This window comes from Pseudophryne corroboree, chromosome 10 (assembly GCF_028390025.1).
Source record: "Pseudophryne corroboree isolate aPseCor3 chromosome 10, aPseCor3.hap2, whole genome shotgun sequence".
Lineage (NCBI taxonomy): Eukaryota > Metazoa > Chordata > Amphibia > Anura > Myobatrachidae > Pseudophryne > Pseudophryne corroboree.
The window spans coordinates 38,427,100-38,450,093 of NC_086453.1; the positions used below are offsets into that span (position 1 = coordinate 38,427,100).

General features: G+C 45.9%; 1 protein-coding gene across 1 annotated transcript; it reads left to right on the top strand.

The window, feature by feature from the left end:
• Positions 1-593: 593 nt before the first annotated feature.
• LOC134965909 (urokinase plasminogen activator surface receptor-like) lies at positions 594-20,476 on the top strand. Its single transcript, XM_063942304.1, has 4 exons — positions 594-2,738; positions 8,737-8,886; positions 14,054-14,197; positions 18,932-20,476. The coding sequence occupies exons 1-4, from the start codon at positions 2,684-2,686 to the stop codon at positions 19,060-19,062; spliced, it is 480 nt and encodes a 159-aa protein (XP_063798374.1). The 5' UTR covers positions 594-2,683; the 3' UTR covers positions 19,063-20,476.
• Positions 20,477-22,994: the final 2,518 nt, after the last annotated feature.

Here is a 22,994-nt window from a genome sequence, read left to right on the forward strand (position 1 = left end):
TCGTAGCCGTGCAAAATGTTGCGGTCAATTTACCTGCCATCAAAATCCCGAAGGTCAAAATCTCGACATGGCCAAAATACTGACATTTAAAATACTGATAAGGTCAAAATACAGACATTTAAAAATGTCAACAGGTCAAAATAGTCGACATGAGTTTTACATGATTTTTTCATTGAAACCGACTTGTTCATACTTTACCATCCCAGTGGACCTGGAGGGGGAATATAATAGTGTGCCGAGCGCAGAAATGCACCATTCCCGAAGCATGTCGAGCGCAGCGAGCCATGCGCGAGGACTCGGTACACTGGTACGATGTCTATGTCAACATACACACCCAAAAAAACAATGAAAAACTAATGCGGGGAGAGAAGCGGGCAGACGGAGGAGAGCAGCGCTGCAGGAGGATGTCTCACAGCCACCTGACCTCACGGCAGTGTTCACCCGGCTCCAGCAAGCGTGACCTCACTTGCTGGAGCTGGGTGGACGCTGACGTGAGCGGCGCGGCTGTGAGACATCCTGCTGCAGCGCTGTGCTGTAGCGCTGCTCTCCCCTTTCTGGCCGCGGCTCCCCCCCGCCCCCCTCCTCCTCTGGGTCCCACTTCTCAGTCTGACATTTTTTTCTGTCAGACTGAGATGGTCGGAAACAGGGCCAAATCCTGTCGAATTTGGCCCCATTTCACTCAAAAGTACATGAATCGGCAGCTATACCGCCGATTCACGTACTATTCGACAAATCGAATACCACGACTTGTCGAATAAAAACTGCAGGGATTAAATAGGTTGAATCACGATTCGACCTTAAAAAGTCGAAAACTGCCGTCTTTTCCACAGACGGCAGTTTTCGACCCTAATTGAATATACCCCAAAATCTAAAAAGAGTGCAAGAAGGTGCAGATAAGGGGGGGATCTAATTGCCTGTAAATCTGCTGTGATGGCAATAATTTAAAAGGCAAAACCAGGCTGGACTTTAAAACTATGACAACAAAAAAACACCAGGCAGGATGGCTGCTCACTATATAAAAGATGAATCCAGATTTACAAGGTCGCTGTTTCTATAACATTCTGCATCCAGGACTCCAACCAGATCATCCACAATCAAAGGAATTTCAAAGGTCAAAAGCAATTAAATGTGAGCGGCTATCCTACGCGTTTCATTGCTATGACATCCTTTTTGTTATACAAATAAATACTTATACAGTATACAGTTACATGGCACAAACATGAGTAGGTAGACCCAGGGGCCAAGGCAGCTGTGTATTGAGAGAGGAGGAGGCCCGGGTGCAGCCTTCTCCGTTCGGGGCCCCTACTCTCTGCCGGCAGCGGGGAGAGTCTGAGCACTAGAGCGCTCAGACTCTACTGAGCAAGCGCAGATCCCCGGGAAAATGGCGCTGTGGCCATTTCCCCTGAGATTTCTCTGCTGCGCATGTGCAGAACTCCGTAAAAATGGCAGCTGGGCCATTTTCACGGAGTTTTAACACCGCCGTGGACGTCGCCGCGGGACTCCGAAGGGCTGAGTATTCACAAAATGGGTGCAGTGTGTGCGGTGTGGGCCCCCTCTGGACTAAGGGGCCCGTGTGCACCACAAACTGCACCCATTATAGAAACGCCAGTGGGCCAAGGTACCACAGTTGGAACCCTAACCATGTGGGTGTGGTATGTTAGGTAGATAAGACTTAGATCCACAGTGTCTAGGTCGACCACTATTGGTCGACAGTAAGTAGGTTGACATAGTGTCTAGGTCGACATGAGAAAAGGTTGACATAAGTTTTTTTTTTTGGTGTAGTTTTCGCCGTACAGTGACCCGGACCCCCAATTAGTGCACCATGGGGGTCATTCCGACTCGATCACTCGCTGCAGTTTGTTGCAGCGCAGCGATTGGGTTGCAACTGCGCATGCACCGGCACCGCAGTGCGCCGGCGCATGGCAGTTTTCGTTGCCTAGCGATTGCCTCTGAGACAGAGGAGGTCACTGGGCGAGAGGGGGCTAAACAGCGGCGTTAAGCCGACATTTTGGTTGGAGCGGTCCGGCCAATGCAGGTGTGGCCGGACTGTTGGGGGGGCAGGCCGCGGTGGCTGCGTGACATCTCACGCAGCCGCTTCAGCCAGTGGCAGCGACAATTAACTCCCGGCCAGCCGCAGGAGCTGCGCTGGCCGGGAGTTACTCCTCAAATACAAAGACATCGCCGCTGTGCAATGCTTTTGTATTTGTACGGAGGGGGGGTGGCGGCACTGACATCCGTGTTCCCTCGCATGGTGAGCGATTGGGCAAGGTGCCTCGCTCCACTACTGCTGTGCTCGGCAGAGGTTACCATTCCCGATTGTAATCCAAGTGGATCGTAAAGTATGAAAAAGTTTAAAAAAATGAAGAATTTTTTTTAAAAAAAATTCACGTCGACCTTTTGTCATGCCGACCTAGAACATGTCGACCTAGAGTCCCTGTTGACCTAGAAACCCTGTCGACCTACTTACTGTCGACCAATAGTGGTTGAACTAGACAGTGTCAACCTACTTACTGTCTACCTAAAGACCGGATCCCAACCATGTAATCGCAGACTCTGTAAGAAAAAAATTATTTCCAACATACTGTATCCTCGTTTCACTATTCTTTCTTGTGCAATTGCAGGTTTTTCTCTGACATGTAAGCTATGCTTGGGCGTTAATTTCTTCTCCTGTACCGGAGAAACCATGCAGTGTGACGCAGATCAGGCTTGTGGCGTTGTCCGTACAGCATCTATAGCAAGTATGTTATACAGAGATTGCATTTTGCAAACAATATTTATGTGACTTGTGCTTTCACCTTTTAAGCTGCAAAAAGATTGTTTTGTGGATCTAATCGTAGCATAGTTCAGGAGAAAGTAACTGTGTGTATGCTAATGCAATTGTATGTCCGATTTTCTCTGCTTTGCAACTGCTGACGTTAGCGAGTGAAGCTGATGAACATGAATATAAAAGGACGGCCACAGGAGCCTATCGCTACTCTTCTGCAATTGCGTACACACTCGCAGCCTACACACAAGAACAGGGAGTATCGGGCTTAAGGGTAGCTCTGCACACTGGACATGACAGTTGCGACGCAGTCACGTTTAGGTTTATGCAGAGCAGTAACTAGGGATGGGCTAAGGGGTCACGTGCCTCAGGCGCAGGAGTCGAGGTGGCGCAGAGAACACTGTCTGTCTCCCTGACAGCTGATCCTTCACCCCCCTGCGATTGCCACCCGCAGCCGCGAATGGCGCCGTCATGGACCCACCGCAGCTGCGTCTCCCTCTGCCTGCCTGCCCACCCGCCCGCCGAGTAGCGCCTCCTCTCCACCCGCATCTTTACCGGCTGGCGGCCGCTGCTTACAGGGGACGGAGACGCGTCTGTGCGCGCACCATCACCTACCGCCCCTCTGACATCCGGGCACCCGCTGCAAGCCGCGGACACTGGCCTCACTCACTGCACGGAGGCCTGGATTGATCTGCCCGATGGTACCTGAGTGGAGGGGCCCGGGGTTTATATATACACTATAGTTATTTATTATTTTTTCTTTTTTATATATATATATATATATATATATATATATATATATATATATATATATATATATATATATATATATTTCATAATTTCATTTATTTTCATATATATATATATATATATATATATATGTATATATATATATAGCACAGGTACCCCTAGGATTTTACATGGAGAAGAGGACCGAGCCTCGTGGGAACGTATGTGTGTATGGAGGTGCGCATGTATGTAATAAACGTATACTTTCACGGTGTGTGTGTCCTGTTTTTTTGGGGGTATTTTTTTAGTAGTAGTACTACAGGTACCAGCGGGCCCGGTTTTCCACTGCATGCTGGTACTTGTGGTCCTCCAAGTACCAGATTGCGGGGGAGGCTTGCTGGGACTTGTAGTACTGCTACTAACAACAATATTCACATTTTTTCAAAAGGCTATCAGCCCCCCATCCGCCGCCCTTGGATGGGGGGGACAGCCTCGGGCTTCACCCCTGGCCCTTGGGTGGCTGGAGGGGAGGTCCCCTTGATTTAAGGGGTTCCCACTCCTCCAGGGTACCCCAGCCAGGGGTGACTAGTTGGGGTTTTAATGGCACGGCCACAGGGACCGATATCAAAGTGTCGCCCGGCTGTGGCATTATCTCCCCAGCTAGTGGAGCCCGGTGCTGGTTTCAAAAATACGGGGAACCCCTGCGCTTTTTGTCCCCCGTATTTTTGGAACCAGGACCAGGCGCAGAGCCCGGTGCTGGTTGATTAAATATGGGGGAACCCCTGTCATTTTTTACCCCAGATTTTTTCAACCAGGACCGGCTCAAAGAGCCCGAGGCTGGTTATGCTTAGAAGGGGGGACCCCACGCAATTTTTTTTCCAGTATTTACACTAAACAGACCCTTTCCCATAGATAACTATGCACAGATGTCACTGATCCGTGCATGGTTATCCAAACTCGACTGGAAAAAGCAGGTCTATTTTTTTGCTGCTTTTTTTAACGAATCGAAAAAAAACAGGCCCGCACTTGAGCACTCAGAAACTAACACCCAAATACGAATGAATAGTGAATGCCCGTATTCTATGAAATAACAGCCGCGTTTGACCGATGGTCTATTTATTCGTATTTCTGAACGTTGTCATTCAAACCATTACGAATAGTCCAAACACTGCCGAGATTGGTGCTTAGTGAATTCCCGGATTGGGACTTAGAAAAAAAAACACAAATCGGACAAACTCGGATTTTTAGAAAATACTGGCCTTTGTCTTCTGATTGGGAGGATATGGATAGGGATAACATCCAGGTGACGCTTGGTTATATCAGAGATGCAGCTGCATACTTGAAAGAGGCTGTAAGAGATGCTGGCCTTCTAGGTGCTAAGGCGAATGCTATGTCCATTGCGGCTAGGCGTGCGCTCTGGACTCATCAGTGGAATGCTGACGCTGATTCCAAGAGAAATATGGATTCTTTTCCTTTCAAGGGAGGGGAACTTTTCGGTGATGGCCTTACTGATTTAGTATCAGCAGCTACCGCAGGTAAATCTACCTTTTTGCCTTCTGTTCCTACGCAGCAGAAGAAACAGCCGAATTATCAAATGCATTCCTTTCGGCCCCACAAGTTTAGAAGAGGCAGAGGCAACTTCTTCCTGGCTACCAGAGGTAGAGGTAGAGGCAAGAGGGCACCCACCTCCTTGGGTTCCCAGGAGCAGAAGTCCTCCCCGGCTTCTGCCAAATCCACCGCATGACGCCGAGTCTCCCTTACAGGGGCCCGCACCGGTGGGGGCATGTCTCAAGCTTTTCAGTCAGGTCTGGGTTCGCTCGGGTCTAGACCCTTGGGTTTTACAAATTGTACCCAAAGGATACAATCTGGAGTTTCAAGACGTACCCCCTCGCCGGTTTTTCAAATCAGCCTTGCCAGCTTCACTGCAGGAAAGGGAGCTGATCTGCGGTGCAGAACAAAAATTGTGTCAAAATCAGGATGTGGTCCCGGTGCCCCTAGCTCAACAGGGGCAAGGTTTTTACTCAAGCCTGTTTGTGGTGCTGAAGCCAGACGGCTCGGTAAGACCAATTCTCAACCTGAAATATCTCAATTTCTTTCTCAAGAAATTCAAATTCAAGATGGAGTCTCTCAGGGCGGTGATCTCCAGTCTGGAGGAGGGGGAATTCATGGTTTCACTGGACATAAAGGACGCTTACCTTCATGTCCCCATTTATCCTCCTCACCAGTGTTTCCTGAGGTTTGCAATCCAGGATACACACTACCAATTTCAGACGGTGCCGTTTTGTCTGTCCACGGCTCCAAGGATTTTTACCAAGGTAATAGTAGAAATGATGGTTCTCCTGCGCAGGCTGGGAGTTACAATTATCCCGTACTTGGACGATCTCCTGATAAAGGCAAGGTCCAAAGACAAGTTGTTACATGACATTGCACGGCTGGCTCCTAAACTTGCCGAAATCACAGTTGATCCCGACAACCCGATTGGCATTTTTGGGCATGATTCTGGACACGGTCCAGCTAAGGGGGGTTTCTCCCGGTGGAGAAAGCTCTGGAAATTCAGAGTTTAGTAAAACTCTTGCTGAAACCAAAAACGGTATCCATTCATCAATGCATTCGATTTCTGGGAAAAATAGTGGCGGCATACGAGGCCCTCCAGTTTGGGAGGTTTCATGCCAGAGTGTTTCAGTGGGATCTGTTGGACAAATGGTCCGGATCCCACCTGCATATGCACTGGAAGATAATTCTATCTCCCAACACCAGGATCTCACTCCTGTGGTGGCTCCACAGCTCTCACCTCCTTGCGGGACGCCGGTTCGGGATCCAGGACTGGATCTTAGTGACCACGGATGCAAGCCTCCGAGGTTGGGGGCCAGTCACTCTGGGGGTGACCTTCCAAGAAAGATGGTCAAGTCCAGAATCTCATCTTCACATAAACGTTCTGGAACTGAGAGCCATTTACAACGGCCTTCTACAAGCGGAACATCTTCTTCGAAACCTGCCGGTTCTGATCCAATCGGACAATGTCACGGCAGTAGCTTACATAAACCGCCAAGGCGGCACAAGAAGCAGAGCGGCAATGGCAGAAGCCACAAAAATTCTTCACTGGGCGGAGAAACATACAAGCACTCTGTCGGCAATATTCATTCCGGGAGTGGACAACTGGGAAGCGGACTTCCTCAGCAGACACAACCTACATCCAGGAGAGTGGAGCCTCCATCAGGAGGTCTTCACTCTACTAACAAATCATTGGGGGGTTCCCCATATAGACATGATGGCATCTCGCCTCAACAGTAAACTTCTGAGGTACTGTTCCTGGTCCAGGACCCTTAAGTGGAAGCAGTGGATGCGCTGACAACACCCTGGGTGTTTCCGTCGGTGTATGTCTTCCCTCTGCTCCCTCTCATCCCAAAGATGCTGAGACTTCTAAAAAGAACAAGCATACCAGCGCTCCTTGTAGTCCCAGACTGGCCAAGGAGAACTTGGTACCCGGATCTTCAGACGTTACTGGTCGACGATCCCTGGCCTCTTCCTCTACGCGAGGACATGCTGCGGCAGGGGCCGTACGTCTATCAATACCTACAGCGGCTACGTTTGACGGCATGGCGGTTGAACGCCAGATTTTAGCCCGGAAGGGTATTTCTAGTGAGGTCATACCTACTCTTATTCTGGCTAGGAGGGGTGTGACGTCGAAGCACTATCACCATATTTGGAGGAAATATATTTCCTGGTCCGAGTCCAAGCATGCTCCAGTGGAGAAATTTGACCTTGGACGTTTTCTCCATTTTCTACCGAATGGAGTGGATGCGGGCCTTAAATTGGGCTCCATTAAAGTGCAGATTTCTGCCTTGTCCATTTTCTTTCAGAAACAATTGGCCTCACTTCCTGAGGTGCAGACTTTTGTGAAAGGGGTGTTGCATATCCAACCTCCTTTTGTGGCACCTTGGGACCTTAACGTGGTTTTGTCGTTTCTTCAGTCACATTGGTTTGAACCTTTACATAAAGTGGAGTTAAAATTCCTCACTTGGAAGGTGGTCATTTTGTTGGCATTGGCATCCGCGTGGCGGGTGTATGAGTTGGCGGCCTTGTCTCACAAGAGCCCTTATTTGATCTTCCATGAAGATCGTGCTGAGTTAAGAACTCAGCAACATTTTTTGCCAAAGGTGGTTTCCTCTTTTCATACTAACCAACCTATTGTGGTGCCAGTGGCTACTGGTGCTTTAGCTGAGGATAAGTCTCTGGATGTGGTCAGAGCTTTAAAGATTTATGTAGCCAGAAAGGCACCATTGCGGAAAACAGAGTCTCTGTTTATTCTGTATGCTCCCAATAAGATGGGTGTCCTGCTTCCAAGCAGACCAATGCCCGTTGGTTATGTCAAATGATTCAGCAGGCTGCCCGGGGTGTCTCGGCATTGCAACTTTGCCGAGCTGCTACTTGGTCGGGGTCAAACACGTTTGCTAAGTTTTACAAGTTTGATACCTTGGCCGATGAGGACCATAAATTTGGTCAATCGGTGCTGCAGAGTCATCTGCACTCTCCCGTCCGCTATAGAGCTTTGGTATAAACCCCATGGTTCTTTGAGTGTGCCCAACATCCTCTAGGACGAAATAGAAAATAGTATTTTAAATACCTACCGGTAAATCCTTTTCTATGAGTCCGTAGAGGATGTTGGGCGCCCGTCCCAGTGCGTACTGTATCTACAGTTTAGTTCTGGTTACACACAGGTTGTGTTTGGTTTCTTCAGCTTGTTGCTGAATTTTGTTCATGTCCGTTGGCATGTGTTCAGTTGAATGCCATGTTATACGGCATGCTTATGGCATGAGCTGGTATTGTGCTCACCTTGTTTATTTCCTTTCCTCGGAATGTCCGTCTCGCCGGGCACAGTTCCAAACTGAGTCTGGTGGGGGATATAGAGGGAGGAGCCAGGTCACGCCCCTTTGAAAGTCTTAAAGTGCCCATGTCTCCTGCGGATCCCGTCTATACACCATGGTTCTTTGAGTGTGCCCAACATCCTCTACGGACTCATAGAAAAGGATTTACCGGTAGGTATTTAAAATCCTATTTTTTCAAGCACAGCCTGTAGCATGGCAGTTAGGAGATGATTAACTTGTACTTTATCTCTCTCCACTTTATCTCCATCCAAAGGTTAGTAAATAGACCCCAAATAACTTTGACCATAAAGTAGGGAAGACCTAGCTTTCTTTTTTAAATGTGATTTATTTAGTTAATTCATTATTCTTTTTGTACAGATGGGGTCACAGTACGTGATATCTATGCCTGGTCTTGTGTGCCTAATGAGGAGTGTAACACTAAAGGATCTCTCAGCATTCCCGACAGCAAAATAAAGGTCGCCACCACCTGTTGTTACACTGATAACTGCACTCCATCAACACCTACACGTAAGTGTTCCAATTTAATTCTGATTTCCAATCCCTGAAATATTATATGCTTATTTTCTGTGCACCTGGGATAGTAGCCATTGACGGAATTTAGAACTGTTGGCGAAAGTAAAACACCTGGGTCTTTTGGCCTTCATTCCGAGTTGATCGCACAAAGCTACTTTTTGCAGCCCCTGCGATCAACTAGACACCGCCTATGGGGAGGGATTTTTTGCACAGCAAGGCTGCGTTCGCTTGTGCTGCCCTGCTATGCAAAAAAACGTTTTGAGCAAAAGAAGTCCAGGGTCAGACTTGCTTACCCTGTGTGACGGATCCAGCGACGAAGGTCCCGGAATTGACGCCAGACATCCGCCCTCCAAACTCCTGGACACGCCTGCGTTCGACTCACCACACCTTGAAAACTGAGTTCTACCCCCCTCCCCCCCCCCCTTCCCCAAACCCCAACCACCTTCAACACATTGTAAACCCGGGCTTACGTGTTTGCTGAATATCAAAGGATAATATCAGAACTATATAACCTAAAGTTTATATCCTAGTAGCCACTGAGAGCACATAAAGGACTTACACTTATTTCTTGAAGTTGGAGTTCAGACAGTATTCCTTTACAAACTAAAATACCCAAATTAAATTTTTACTTTAAAGACTTCAAGGGTCTTTTAATGAAATGTAATTACATTGTGGAAAGTGCTATAAGTGTAGATACAGAGATAGTGAATTATATAATGTTCCCTTATAAAAATCCCTATCAATGTTTTGCATAGGATTGTTTAAAATAACTCATATACAGTAGCCTTGTGAATGCAGCTTATTGTTAGTACGGATGGTGTAATGGTTAGCATTACTGCCTCACAGCACTGAGGTAATGGGTTCGAATCCCACCATGGCTCTAACTGTGTGGAGTTTGTATATTCTCCCCGTACTTGCATGGGTTTTCTCCGGATACTCCGGTTGGATCCCAACAAAACTAACCCTAGCATGAATATGTGGTAGGGGGATCGGTATGAAATACCTCCAATCGAAATCCCGACAGCAATTGACCGACGGTCAAAATGCCGACATGTAAAATGCAGAAAGGTCAAAATACCGAAATGCGGTTTCAATGTTTTTTGTGTGTATGTCAACATAGGTCGACATGGACACCATATAAGTGTACCGCGTCCCCTCGCATGGCTCGCTGCGCTCGGCACACTGTTATATTCCCCCTCCAGGTCCACTGGGATGGTAAAGTATGAACAAGTCGGTTTCAATGAAAAAAATCATGAAAAACTCATGTCGGCATTTTGACCTGTCAGCATTTTACATGTCGGTATTTTGACCTTGTCGGTATTTGAAATGTCGGTATTTTGTCCATGTCGGGATTTTGACCGTCGGTCAATTTCTGTCGGGATTTCGACCGTCGGAATTTTGATTGGAGGTAAATTGACTGCATCCCGTGGTTCAAGTTCAAGTTTATTGTCATCAGCCAAAACAAGTTGACAGACGAAATTGCAATTATACAAAGCATCAAGTAATAGCAGGCGGCATCATCAAAACAAAACATAAAAATAAATCATTCATTTAACATACGTACAGCAGATGGGATAAAACTAACCTTAAAACGATTGGTACGAGTTAACAAAGTACGAAACCTCTTTCGGGATGGGAGTTTGTCAAAAAGCATACTAAAAGGATGCGCGCTATCTGATAAGATACACCTAGCTTTGCTTAAAACCCTACGCCTATACAATTCATCAAAGCTAGGCAATGGCATGCCAATGATTTTACTAGCAATTTTCCTAATCCTCTCTAATGCCCATCGATCTTTTAAAGTGCAGCCAACATACCATGCCACGATCCCGTAACTAAGGATGCTCTCTGTCGAGCACCTATAAAAGTTTAACATGTTCTGCGCACCAACACCTGCTGCCCTTAAACGCCGTAGGAAGAAAAGTCGTTGTTGAGCCTTTTTTACTATCAGTAGCAGGTGCTCAGACCAAGTCAAGCATGACGAAATCTGAATGCCCAAGAAACGGAACGAGGTAACCATTTCAACAAACTTATCACCAACAAACACTGGCGATTTCAGCAGCTGCCTTTTCCTAAAATCAATAATTAGTTCTTTTGTCTTCCCGCTATTTAAGAATAAATGATTTTCATTACTCCAGTTGACTAACTTCACTACTTCCGTCCCATACGCTAACTCATCATCATCCTTAATTAACCCTATCACAGCAATATCATCAGCAAATTTAATCAGTTTAACAGATGCGTCCGCGGATACACAATCGTAAGTGAACAGCGAGTATAAGAAAGGGCTTAGAACGCAGCCCTGGGGTACACCTGTATTAATCTGCACCTCCCCAGACCTAATGCTGCCCGTTTTGACCATCTGAGGGAGATTTGTCAAAAATGCTAAAATCCAATTACAAGTAAAACAATCAAGGCCCTAATGCAGATAATTTATTTATCAAAGACACTGGAATCACTGTATTGACTGCATCCCGTGGTAAGGAATATAGATTGTAAGCTCCACTGGTGCAGGGACTGATGTGAATGGCTAAGTATAGATGGATCTGCATGGATCCCAAGTGAATGGGTCTATCGAATCCTCCGGAATTGAGAAAACGGTAGGGGGGAACAAAAGGGTACGACCAATCGCCTAGTATGTTTTGAACAAGGCGCAACTCCTCATATTTCCTAAAGTCCTCCCCACTCTCCATACAAAGGCGTGCGTACCATACTCACATCCACTTAGGGCCTAATTCAAACCTTATTGCAACAGCAAATTTGTTAGCAGTTGGGCAAAACCATGTGCACTGCAGGGGAGGCAGATATAACATGTGCAGAGAGAGTTAGATTTGGGTAGGGTGTGCTCAAACGGAAATCTAAATTGCAGTGTAAAAGTAAAGCAGCCAGTATTTACCCTGCACAGAAACAATATAACCAACCCAAATCTAACTCTCTGCAAATTTTATATCTGCCCCACCTGCAGTGCACATGGTTTTGACCATTTGCTAACAAATTTGCTGTTGCGATCAGGTCTGAATTGGGCCCTTAGACAATTCAATGCATATTAAGGTATCTTTCAATCCCATGTTCTTATCAACTTCAGAATCCCCAATATTCACAGAAAGAAGACAGAAATAGGGCATACCCGACTTACAGTACGATGCATATGGGCGTGTCCACAGCGGTTTCATTACTCTTCTTATAGTCACTGTCTTCAAAACATCCTTCCAGAACTCATATGAAGTGGGTAATATATGTAATATAATAAAATCTCGTCAGATGTATACTAAAAAGATTATTTTAATCCAAAATTCTATGAACATCTGAACATATAAAAACAGGACACACTGGCAAAGTATTCAGGTAGATGATAATGACACCAAAAAAAGTTGAGAAATGAGTGTCCGGACTTTCCTCACCTTTAATGGTGTGACCTAAAGAGTTCCTAGTGCTCCAGACCCTCACACCTGACGCGTTTCGACCTAAGACTTTGTCAAAGTGAGTGCTGAGGGCAAATGACCAGGTATTTATACCTAAAAACCGTATATCCTGTCAAGTGGGTGGGGTATCCATATTTAAATTGAGAGATGAAAACAAACCTTAAAAAGTTAGCATGAAAAAAACAATTCGACTAATACATCATTTATGGAGCTCCCATAGATAGTTGGCAAATCTCAAATAGATTTATAGGGACCACAAGCTGTAATTACTGCTATGCGTTACACCTAATGCACGGTGGAACACATCAACTTCCGGCGGAACCAAAAGCTCCATTGCTGAGCGACCCTTCTTCTGTGTGGTGCGCAAGGCTTGGAACACACCGCAGAGTGGGGCACACCGACTTCCGGTGGATCCGGAAGCCCCTCCGTGTATTCTGCATAGATTGTGCGTTCCACTAACATAACGGTGGACCGCAAAGTACCCCGTCGGGAATGAGAGTATGCTCTGCTATACGTTACACCTTCTCACAGGTGCAGTTAATAGCCTGACAATACCAATGAGACTTCATAGTGAAATGAAGTGTAATTCCAGACTACATTCACTAAAAAGACCTAATTTCGTATATAAAAAAAAAAGAAACAATAAAATATAAAAAAACCAACATTATGACCACGGGCGGGATGTACTAAAAGAAAAATGCGGTAAAACCCCCCAAAAAAGGTTTTTTTACCGCATTTTCAAATTTACTAAGACCCTACCGCTGCGTTTTCGCCGTCCAGGGTATCGCCATCTTTGGATGGCGATACCCTATAGAAGCCTATGGGCTTCTTATCGCCGACTGCCGCAACCCACCGCCCCCGCCGCAGACGCCTCCCCCCTCCCCCCGGCATACCTTCCTCCTGGTTGCCCTGGACCCGGAAGGTAATCTCCTCCTCCCCCTAGCAACGCAGACAGAGGTCCTTCCGGCTGCAGGGGGAAGGAGGAGGCTCCGGGGGCAGCCTGCTGCTGCTTCCCAGCATCTAGGCAGTGTGGAGATCCCGGGGAGGTGACGGAGACCCCCTGCAGACCACCTCACAGGTATCGTGGGGACCCTCCGTCACCGCATTGCTATATTGATCGTATATGTTAGTACATTTGCGATCAACATCGCTGCGATAAGCGGCGAGGGGCGGCCCCACATCACTATCCCTTCTGGATGGCGGTCATTAGGTCGACATGAGTGGAGTTGACCACATTTGGTTGACATGCATTAGGTCAACATGGTTATTAGGTTGATATGTGCTAGGCCGACATGGAAATAGGTTGACATGAGTTTTTGAATTTTTTTTGCATTTTTTTACCTTTTTTATACTTAACGATGGACTACAATTGGGAATGGTAACCTGTGCTGAGCACCGCGGTAGCAGAGCGAGGCACCGTGCATGAAGCACGAGGGGTCATGGTGCACTAATTGGGGTTCCCCGTCACTTCGAAGAAAACGACAGCAAAAACAGTTTTAAAAAATCCCATGTCAACCTTTTTTCATGTCGACCCAATGACCATGTCGACCTAGTGATCATGTCGACCTAATGCATGTCAACCAAACGTGGTCGACCCAATGTGTGTCAGCCTAACTCATGTCGACCTAATGACCACGTCGACCTACTGATCATGTCGACCTAATGAACCACACCCAACTCTTTTCTGGCAAAAGAGTAATATCTATATTTTGTATATTTTGAATCTTCCTGTTTTACAGTATCCGCCGATAGCTCCCAGCCCAATGGTCTGACCTGTCGGACGTGTCTCTCTGCTGATTCTGACTATTGTTACACTGAGGACACCGTAAAATGTAATGGAGATGAAAATATGTGTATTCTCCAACGTAACACTATTATTGAAGGTAATTATACCTCTTTTATGTTTTCTGTGCTGTACAGCATTGTATAAATGGAGTTATAATACCCATTGCAGAGTCCGGGGAAATGTGTCTCGGTCACTTATAATCCAGCTTTCTCATTAGAAATATCCCTGGAGATTATTTTTTCCTGGCTTTATTCCAGGTTTGTATATGAGGTCTGATTCTGAGATAGTCATGTGGGCAGATCTCATTTAATTCAGCATTGGCGATTGCGCAGGCACCAATTTAGACTTAAGCACACAGAGAGTTTGTTAATTAGTATGTATTGATCCACCCATCAGTGCGAGACACTGGGCCTAACTCATTGTAAGGCATTCCGCGTCATTAAAATGCAAAGGCAGCAGGAGGCATCTGTAAGAGATAGACGCCTCCTGTTTGCATTTGCGAGATCCAGGAGCTGCACCTGGTGATTTAGCCTCGGATCACCATCATGACCATTGTGATGTTTTTTAGGCACCGTTCAGTCGGCATTAGCTGAAGCTTACTGAGGCTGGTCGTTGGCTCTTGACGCAGATCCTGGACATGCCGGCCAACGTTGTTTAGGCATGACAGGAGGCTGTGCGTGATATTGCAGGATCTGTTCTGCACATACGCAGACCCCACACCATTGGATTTGTTCCTGAACCATTGGGTTTAATTAGGCACCATATCCATGAAATGGGAACTTCAGGATGGCAGATGGGATCACATGGAACTAATCTGACTCATGGGTGTGCCATGGCGTGTTGGCCAACATCAATACTCATTTGCAGTGTGCAGACAGTCATGTCTGTTTAAGACAGATGTATTGCGCTAAGCATGGGGCTGGTGTAAGTTCTGATAACAATGGTGGCAGCTGCGGGACAGGCTTCAATATGCAGACGCACAGAATTTATTAGACATGGGCAGATTCTTGCATCACCATAATGTAGCTACTGTAATAGACATTCATGGACAGATGGGAAAGCGGTCAAGGATGCGCTTGATGTCTAACTCAGAATAGGCCCTATAATCTCATCCAGTCTTTCGGTCGACCCTGTATACCAGTGCTGGCTTTTTTGTCAATAATACTCCTGAGGAAGCTGGACCTAGACTTTACACCAGCGAAACGCGTTGAGTTTGCACGCCACTGCTGCCGCAATTATTGGAATCCACTTCCTCTAGTCATTCAATGAACCAGGACCTTATCTTTTTAATATTTGGTACTTCATTGCATCAGCACCTAAAGGACACTCCAGCTGATATATGAGCAAAGTGCTATTTTTTAAAGATCTCTATATATCCATCTATAAGTGGGACTTACTCTCAGCACCAAAGGACATCCCAGCTGATGAGAACGAGGGACTGCTTATGCCCACCCTACCTATTATACCATCATATCAGCATGCAAAGGACACCCCAGCTGATTCAATAGGAGAGTGCTATCTCCCAAAGTTTCTGGTTCTTTTCCGGAAGTTGGATCCTTAATTAAGGACACTGAAACTAAAAGGGGACTACTTTCTCCCACCAACTTACCTGGTAAAATCAATACTGATTGTTTTATTTCTGTGAGACTGTGGAATAAATCCAACTCAATTAGATTTTTTGCCACCAGTGGCTTTTCTTAAATTATCCTTATACGTATAATCTGTTTTATTGTTTATAATTTTTTAATAAATGTCTTCTATATTAATATAAACCCAATTGTTTATTATTGACAAAACAGCCAGCGCTGGTATACAGTTTCTTTTTCTACTTTATTGCAATTGTTTGGGGAACTTCAGACCACCCCAATACCAGCTGCTGTTGTTAGCGCACCTGTACACATATTTTTTATCTTTAGGTCGGCCCTGTCTAGGTTGACAGTCATTAGGTCGACCACTGAAGGTCGAATGTAAGTAGGTCAACACTGACTGAAGGTCGACACATGACTAGGTTGACAGGAATGGAAGGTCAACATGGTCATTAGGCCAACATGGCCAAGGTCAACACACAAAAGGTCGACACAGTTTTTTTTTTTTGGGGGGGGGTCTATCCAGGTGGGCACAGAGTTGGTTATAAACCTTGTAGCAAGCCACCATGCCCGAAGCATGATGTCGGTGGTCCCAGATGGCAAGTCAGGACAAGAACCCCCCCCCTCCAAAAAAAACAACAACCTGTGTCAACCTAATGACCATGTCGACCATCCATACCTGTCGACCTTCAGTCAGTGATGACCTACTTACTGTCTACATTCAGTGGTCTACCTAGTGACTGTCGACCTAGACAGAGTCGACCCAATGATCCCCACCCATCTCATCCCTTCCTGCTCAGGCAGCAGTGTAAAAGTTTAATAGTAACATTCTCGCTGTATTCCCACCTCGGTTACTGCAACCTACCTGAATGATATTTTATCACCGTGCAATTTATCACTCTCCAAGGCTTCATAAATTTGGAGCCTATAAATGTGCCTTAAAAAATCCACCGCTTCACCACTCGTGCACACGATCCAGAATCTGCACCTCCAACCCCCGACACGCACGCATGCACGCACACACACACCCTGCCAGCCCCACGCACACGCACACACACACACACCCCACACACACACCTTTGATTCTAGCCAATTCCCTTTATCTTGCAAACAGGGCTCACTTTCCTTCTTTGCTGGTCAACTTGAATGCCATTTAATTTAATAAAGTATATGATGCATAAGACGAACTACTGTATGTTTGAACTGTTTGATTAGTGCACTCTAATATGTTGCGCTTACCATGTAAAATACCATTGAATAGGAAATTCACAACAAAAGTTTATATCGAGATAATTTAAAAACAAACTTCCAGTGTCTCCACTTTTAAAATTCAAATGACCATCTCCTTTCCTGTCTCAGACTGACCTACTCATTTATGTGAAGTACATAATGCATGTACAGTAAATCCCCACGGCAACCACTGACTGTAATAGTAGTATCAGTGGGAGGGACAAAGATCCTGTCAGCCAATCAGATGTAATTGCCAATCATTAATATTGGTGTATATTTTGGGGGGGATCTAGTGATACATACACTGACGAGTGCATAAGTACCTTTATTGTGAGAGAATAGTTGAGAGAACACACTCTTAGTATATTTGGCCAATGATAGGACACTCCTTCCATCCTCCATTTTGGGACCCTAGGGAGGTGAATCATTTTCATGTGCAAGCCCCTTATACATTTGCAGTTTTCACCTAGAAGATTTGCTTGCAACCAAATCTACTGTACGCCTGGCGCTATTTTGGAAACTGTTCGCGTATTCAGATGGGAGTGCTTGAAATGTCGGCACCTGAATGTTGACACATCTGAATGTTGTCATTGTGCAATGTCAGCATGTCATCAAAGGGTTCTTACAGTATTGAAAACTATAACTGTAACCCTAACACTAATATGTACTATCAATATTGTGACGGTCTACATTCTCAGTGTTGACAATGAGGGTGTCGACATTTTCACCTTCGGCATTCTGCCCATGAAAACATTGTGAATGTTGGTATAATGACTACACACCATTCAGAATATGCCCAACAGATGGTGTTCTAGGCAGTGTATTTGCAAATTCATGATCATCCATGTCCCACCCCGTTATCATATAATTGTTATGTAACAGAAAGCCTGCAGGTACGTTGGGCTTGATTCAGATGCGATCGCAACTTCGGTGGTGTCGCAACTGAGTGATTATTAGTTAGGGTTGGCAGCCGAATCAATTGCTGAGTGATTGACAGGTAGAGGCCACTTGAGGGAGGTAATGGGAAGTGTCTGCAAAAACTCAGGCTTGTCCTGGCTATTCTCAGGTACATGACTGCGATATTGTAATCATATAACATGGCGCCGGTGCGTCCATTCTGCGTGGGCATGGAGACACTTGGGGAGTCCATGGGGGTCATTCCGAGTTGATCGTAGCTGTGCTAAATTTAGCACAGCTACGATAATTAACTCAGACGTGCGGGGGGACGCCCAGCGCAGGGCTAGTCCGCCCCGCATGTCAGTGCCGGCCCCTCCGCACAAATACAAAAGCATCGCACAGCGGCGATGCCTTTGTATTTGAGGCGTAACTCCTGTCCAGCGCAGCTCCTGTGGCTGGCCGGGAGTTGCTCGTCGCTCCCGCTGGCCGCAGTGGCTGCGTGAGACGTCACGCAGACGCCACGGCATACCTCTCCCAACGGTCCGGCCAAGCCTGCATTGGCCGGACCGCTCCCCCTAAACGGCGGCTTAACGCCGCCGTTCAGCCCCCTCCCGCCTAGCGACCGCCTCTGTCTCAGAGGCGATCGCTAGGTAACGAAAGCTGCCATGCGCCGGCGCACTGCGGCGCCGGCGCATGCGCAGTTCCGACCCGATCGCTGCGCTGCAACAAACTGCAGCGAGCGATCGGGTCGGAATGACCCCCCATGTTCCTTGTATCTGCGTCATGGATGTGATGGAGTATGCAGTTGCTCAGCATGTTGCGATGGCTTTGTGGGCGGCTGCTACACCTGTGTTGCCTCGCAGTTCCGTCACTGAAAAGGATCGCTGCTTTGTGGGCATTACATCTGAATCGGGCACATATTTATCACTTTAAGTGATGGCCAACAATGTCAATTATTTTGCTCTTCCATGTTAAGACTATGTTTAGGGTATCGGGCTAATTGGAAACTTTACTGACCTCAAAAGCAAAGTTACCTCTTTGAAAATCTTAAATTTTTCTTTTTTCTTTAAACAAGTTAAAATAAATTGTCACTGATCTTTTTGTATGTTTATACACAGCTAAAACAAAGCGCTCTGTGGTTATACGGGGATGTGCCACTAAAAGTTACTGCTCTATGGGCTCCAGTTCTGCAAGCGATGGGGACCTGGAAGTACACATGGCAATTACATGTAAAGAAATGCAAACATAGCCAACGTTATTTATCACTGTGCTGTAATATTTTGTTGGAAATATTTAGGTCCTGTCTTGAAAGTGAAACATAGAATGTGACGGCAGATATGAACGACTTGGCCCATCTAGTCTGCTCATGTACACACACACACACACACACACACACACACACACACACACACACACACACACACACACACACACTTACACACTAGGGTTCATTTTTGTTAGGAGTCAATTAACCTACCAGTATATTTTTGGATTGTGGGAGAAAACTGGAGTACCCAGAGGAAACCCACTCAAGCACATGGAAGCATACACAAACTCAACACCAGGGCACCCAAGAGAGGGGGGCATTACTCCCATGGGGCCTTGCCCCCCCCCCCCACCACCACCCGTCGTACCAGCACCCCCCAGCTCCATGCGCTGTGCGCCTCCCCCTCCTAACGAGAAGACTTCAGGCTGCTGGGGAAGGAGGGATTCATGCTGCCAGGGGAGGAGTGCGGCTGTGCATGCGGCTTCCTCCCCTTTCCTCTCAGGCACCACAGTCGGGGACTGAGTCATGCAACCGCCAACTTTTGCTGCTGCTGCCGGCGGCAGAAGCTGGAGAGTGGCGACAGAGTGGTGGAGAGCTCCGGCTGGGGAGACCCTTAAGACAGGGGGGCCCGGGGTACTGACCCCCTTGCCCCCCCCCCCATCCCCATTAATTCGGCTCTGCTCCACTCAGTTAGGGCCATGGTGGGAAACAAAACCATGACATTGGTGCTCTGAGGCAGTAATACTAACTAAGAGGGGTCTAATCTTTCAAATGATGTTCCCCATTAGTACTTATTGGTCCTAATCCATGTTTGCACACAATGCCGATGTTCATGCAACTGAGCGATTATCAGCAGACTGCGATCGCACTATGCATGTGGAAAGGTGCCTTTTGAGATTGCGCTTGTAGTGAGGATTTCATCGCAGTGATTGACAAGAAGTGACTGTGGGATCTATTTACTAAGCCTTGGATGGAAATAAAGCCGCTGGAGATAAATTGGCTCCTAACTGTCATTTTTCAAACACAGCCTGTGACATAGCAGTCAGGAGCCGATTGGCTGGTACTTTATCCCCAGCGACTTTATCTCATCCAAGGCTTAGTAAATAGACCCCTGTGGGTTGTAAGGGGTAGTGCCAGCAAAAAATCAGGTATTTATATGCCGTCGGCTGTGATCATGGCTCCTGTGTTGCTACTGCCATGACCAGTCTGCGTAGCCATGGGCACACCCTAGCAGTCGATGTTCCTCATCATTGTGTATAGGCTGCGTATGTCTATGCAGTTGTGAATGAGTTTGTGATAGCTCCAGTGAGCGTCTAGCTTCTTTGCCGGCGCTGAAACTTCACTTGCTTAAAAAAATCGCAATTGCAAATGCAGTGAGGGGGTAATTCAGAGTAGATCGCAGCAACAAATTTGTTAGCAGTTGGGCAAAACCATGTGCACTGCAGGTGGGACAGATATAACGTGCAGAGAGAGTTAGATTTGGGTGGGTTATATTGTTTCTGTGCTGGGTAAATACTGGCTGCTCTATTTTTACACTGCAATTTAGATTTCAGTTTCAACACACCCCAACCAAATCTAATTTTCTCTGCACATGTTACATCTGTCCCCTCCTGCAGTGCACATGGTTTTGCCCAACTGCTGACAAATTTACTGCTGCGATCAACTGTGAATTAGGCCCTGAATTAGGCAAATTGTCTGGTGATCACCAGGCAATTTATGAAACAATACTCAAAAATGAAATATTCCACAGATGGGGGGGGGGGGAGGAACTAAAGTCCATAGCTCCCCCATCCTGTGTTGAATTAAAAAAAACAACGGTCCTTCATATAATGCAGTAGGTTGTCTACTGTAGTTTATAAAATGGTAGACTTTTGTTGAGTTACCTGCTCGTTGTCAAGGGCTCTGCTCATTGTCAGGGGATTTCCCCAGCCACTGCCGTTGCAGGTCTGTGGTACCATCTCACCTTCCCCCCATTGAAAATGTCCTTTCAAAAATGGCCACTGCCTCCTCTAGCATCCTTAAAAACTGTCTCCTCTGAGGCGGAGCCCATTTTGAAACATTTTTAATGGGGGGCATGCGCGATGGGACAGGAGACATGTATCTCCAGGTCCAGGCAGTGGCATAACAATAGCCCCTGCAGACTTCCAGCACCCACAAGTCACCCAGCGCCTCCAAGCCACCGTGGGGTCTATGGGGGCTATTGTAACGCCACTGCCAAGATTGCTGAAATGTATAGGAATAGATAAAAAAAACTACAGTTTGGAGGGGTGGAAACCTGGGCCCTCATTCCAAGTTGTTCGCTCGCAAGGCGATTTTAGCAGTATTGCACACGCTAAGCCGCCGCCTACTGGGAGTGAATCTTAGCTTCTTAAAATTGCGAACGAAAGATTCGCAATATTGCGATTACACACCTCGTAGCAGTTTCTGAGTAGCTTCAGACTTACTCGGCATCTGCGATCAGTTCAGTGCTTATCGTTCCTGGTTTGACGTCACAAACACACCCAGCGTTCGCCCAGACACTCCTCCGTTTCTCCAGCCACTCCCGCGTTTTTTCCGGAAACGGTAGCGTTTTTTCCCACACGCCCATAAAACGGCCAGTTTCCGCCCAGAAACACCCACTTCCTGTCAATCACATTACGATCGCCTGAGCGAAGAAAAAGCTGTGAGTAAAATACTACCTTCATAGCAAATTTACTTGGCGCAGTCGCAGTGCGGACATTGCGCATGCGCACTAAGCGGAAAAACGCTGCGATGCGAAGAAATTTTCCGAGCGAACGACTCGGAATGACCTCCCTAATTACTGCTCTTAAAAATTATGAAACTTGATGTGTATATACTGTACCTCCTGAAAACCCTCAAACCACACGGCCTCAACATAGTACACATTGAGTGTAATGTGTTTCTTGAATCCCTTTCTTTATTTCAGATTTCTTGCATTGCATTGAAAAAAAATTTCCAATGAAAAACACAAAATGACAATAGGATATGTTTTTTACAGAAATATTTTATTAATAGAAAAGGAAAAATGAAGAAAAAAATGACAAGTAACAAGGAGGACATGTTTATGGTAGCTGTTAGATCCTCATCATTAACCATGTGAAATACCTTTATAGTCATGTAGTGTATCCTGCACTGAAACCCAAAAAGTGGTACTTATTGCATACTAAATAACCAGCTATCTGACAAGTTCCCCATAATAATTTGAGATTTTATTCATCCTGAGCTGGAGGTGCTCCAACAATCACGATTAAACCTTGTAAACAAACAAAGATCGTCATTTGCCAAGAAAAGAAAGGGATTGCCTTTTTGGAGCACTCTTTTAATGGATTGATATTACATTGATATGATTAGTTATAGTAAAACGTAACTTTTAATATTCTCGTTAAAATATAAGGGGTATAAATATTTTTATATCTATCATATATGTATACACATATACAAAATAAGTATCTATGCCAAATCCCCACCCCCCAAAAAAAAACATTTAAATACAGTTATTTTATAGACATGTAACTGTCTTTGTGGTGAGTATTATTCATTGTGAATGTATTACTCAATCCTGTAATAAAACAGATATTTTCTTAAGTCACACGGCTTGATTGTCTTATGTTTATTTGTTCGGGCATACTAATATTATGCTTCTTAGTTCAGCAAAGGGCTATTGCAGCATAAATCCGGCTTCTATACAGCATTTTCACATACACAATGTCATATGTTTCCTTCAATAACTGAGAAGAGGTGTAAACCACACTACTGCCCTCTATTTTTAGTAATCAGTATGTCTGGGCTTACTGGGTTATCATGTTTTAAGTCCTCAGAGGATTGTAATGATACAAATGTTGCCAGTGCTTACTATCTACAAATACAACATGAAACAATGTTCTTTTTGACAATTATCACAGTCATATAGTGAG

Bases quoted from the DNA above. Each gene is read 5' to 3' on its own strand.
- LOC134965909 (XM_063942304.1), top strand. From the start codon at position 2,684: ATGCAGTGTGACGCAGATCAGGCTTGTGGCGTTGTCCGTACAGCATCT. The intron at 8,887-14,053 runs GTAAGTGTTCCA...CCTGTTTTACAG, and splicing joins CACTCCATCAACACCTACAC to TATCCGCCGATAGCTCCCAG. The intron at 14,198-18,931 runs GTAATTATACCT...GTTTATACACAG, and splicing joins ACGTAACACTATTATTGAAG to CTAAAACAAAGCGCTCTGTG.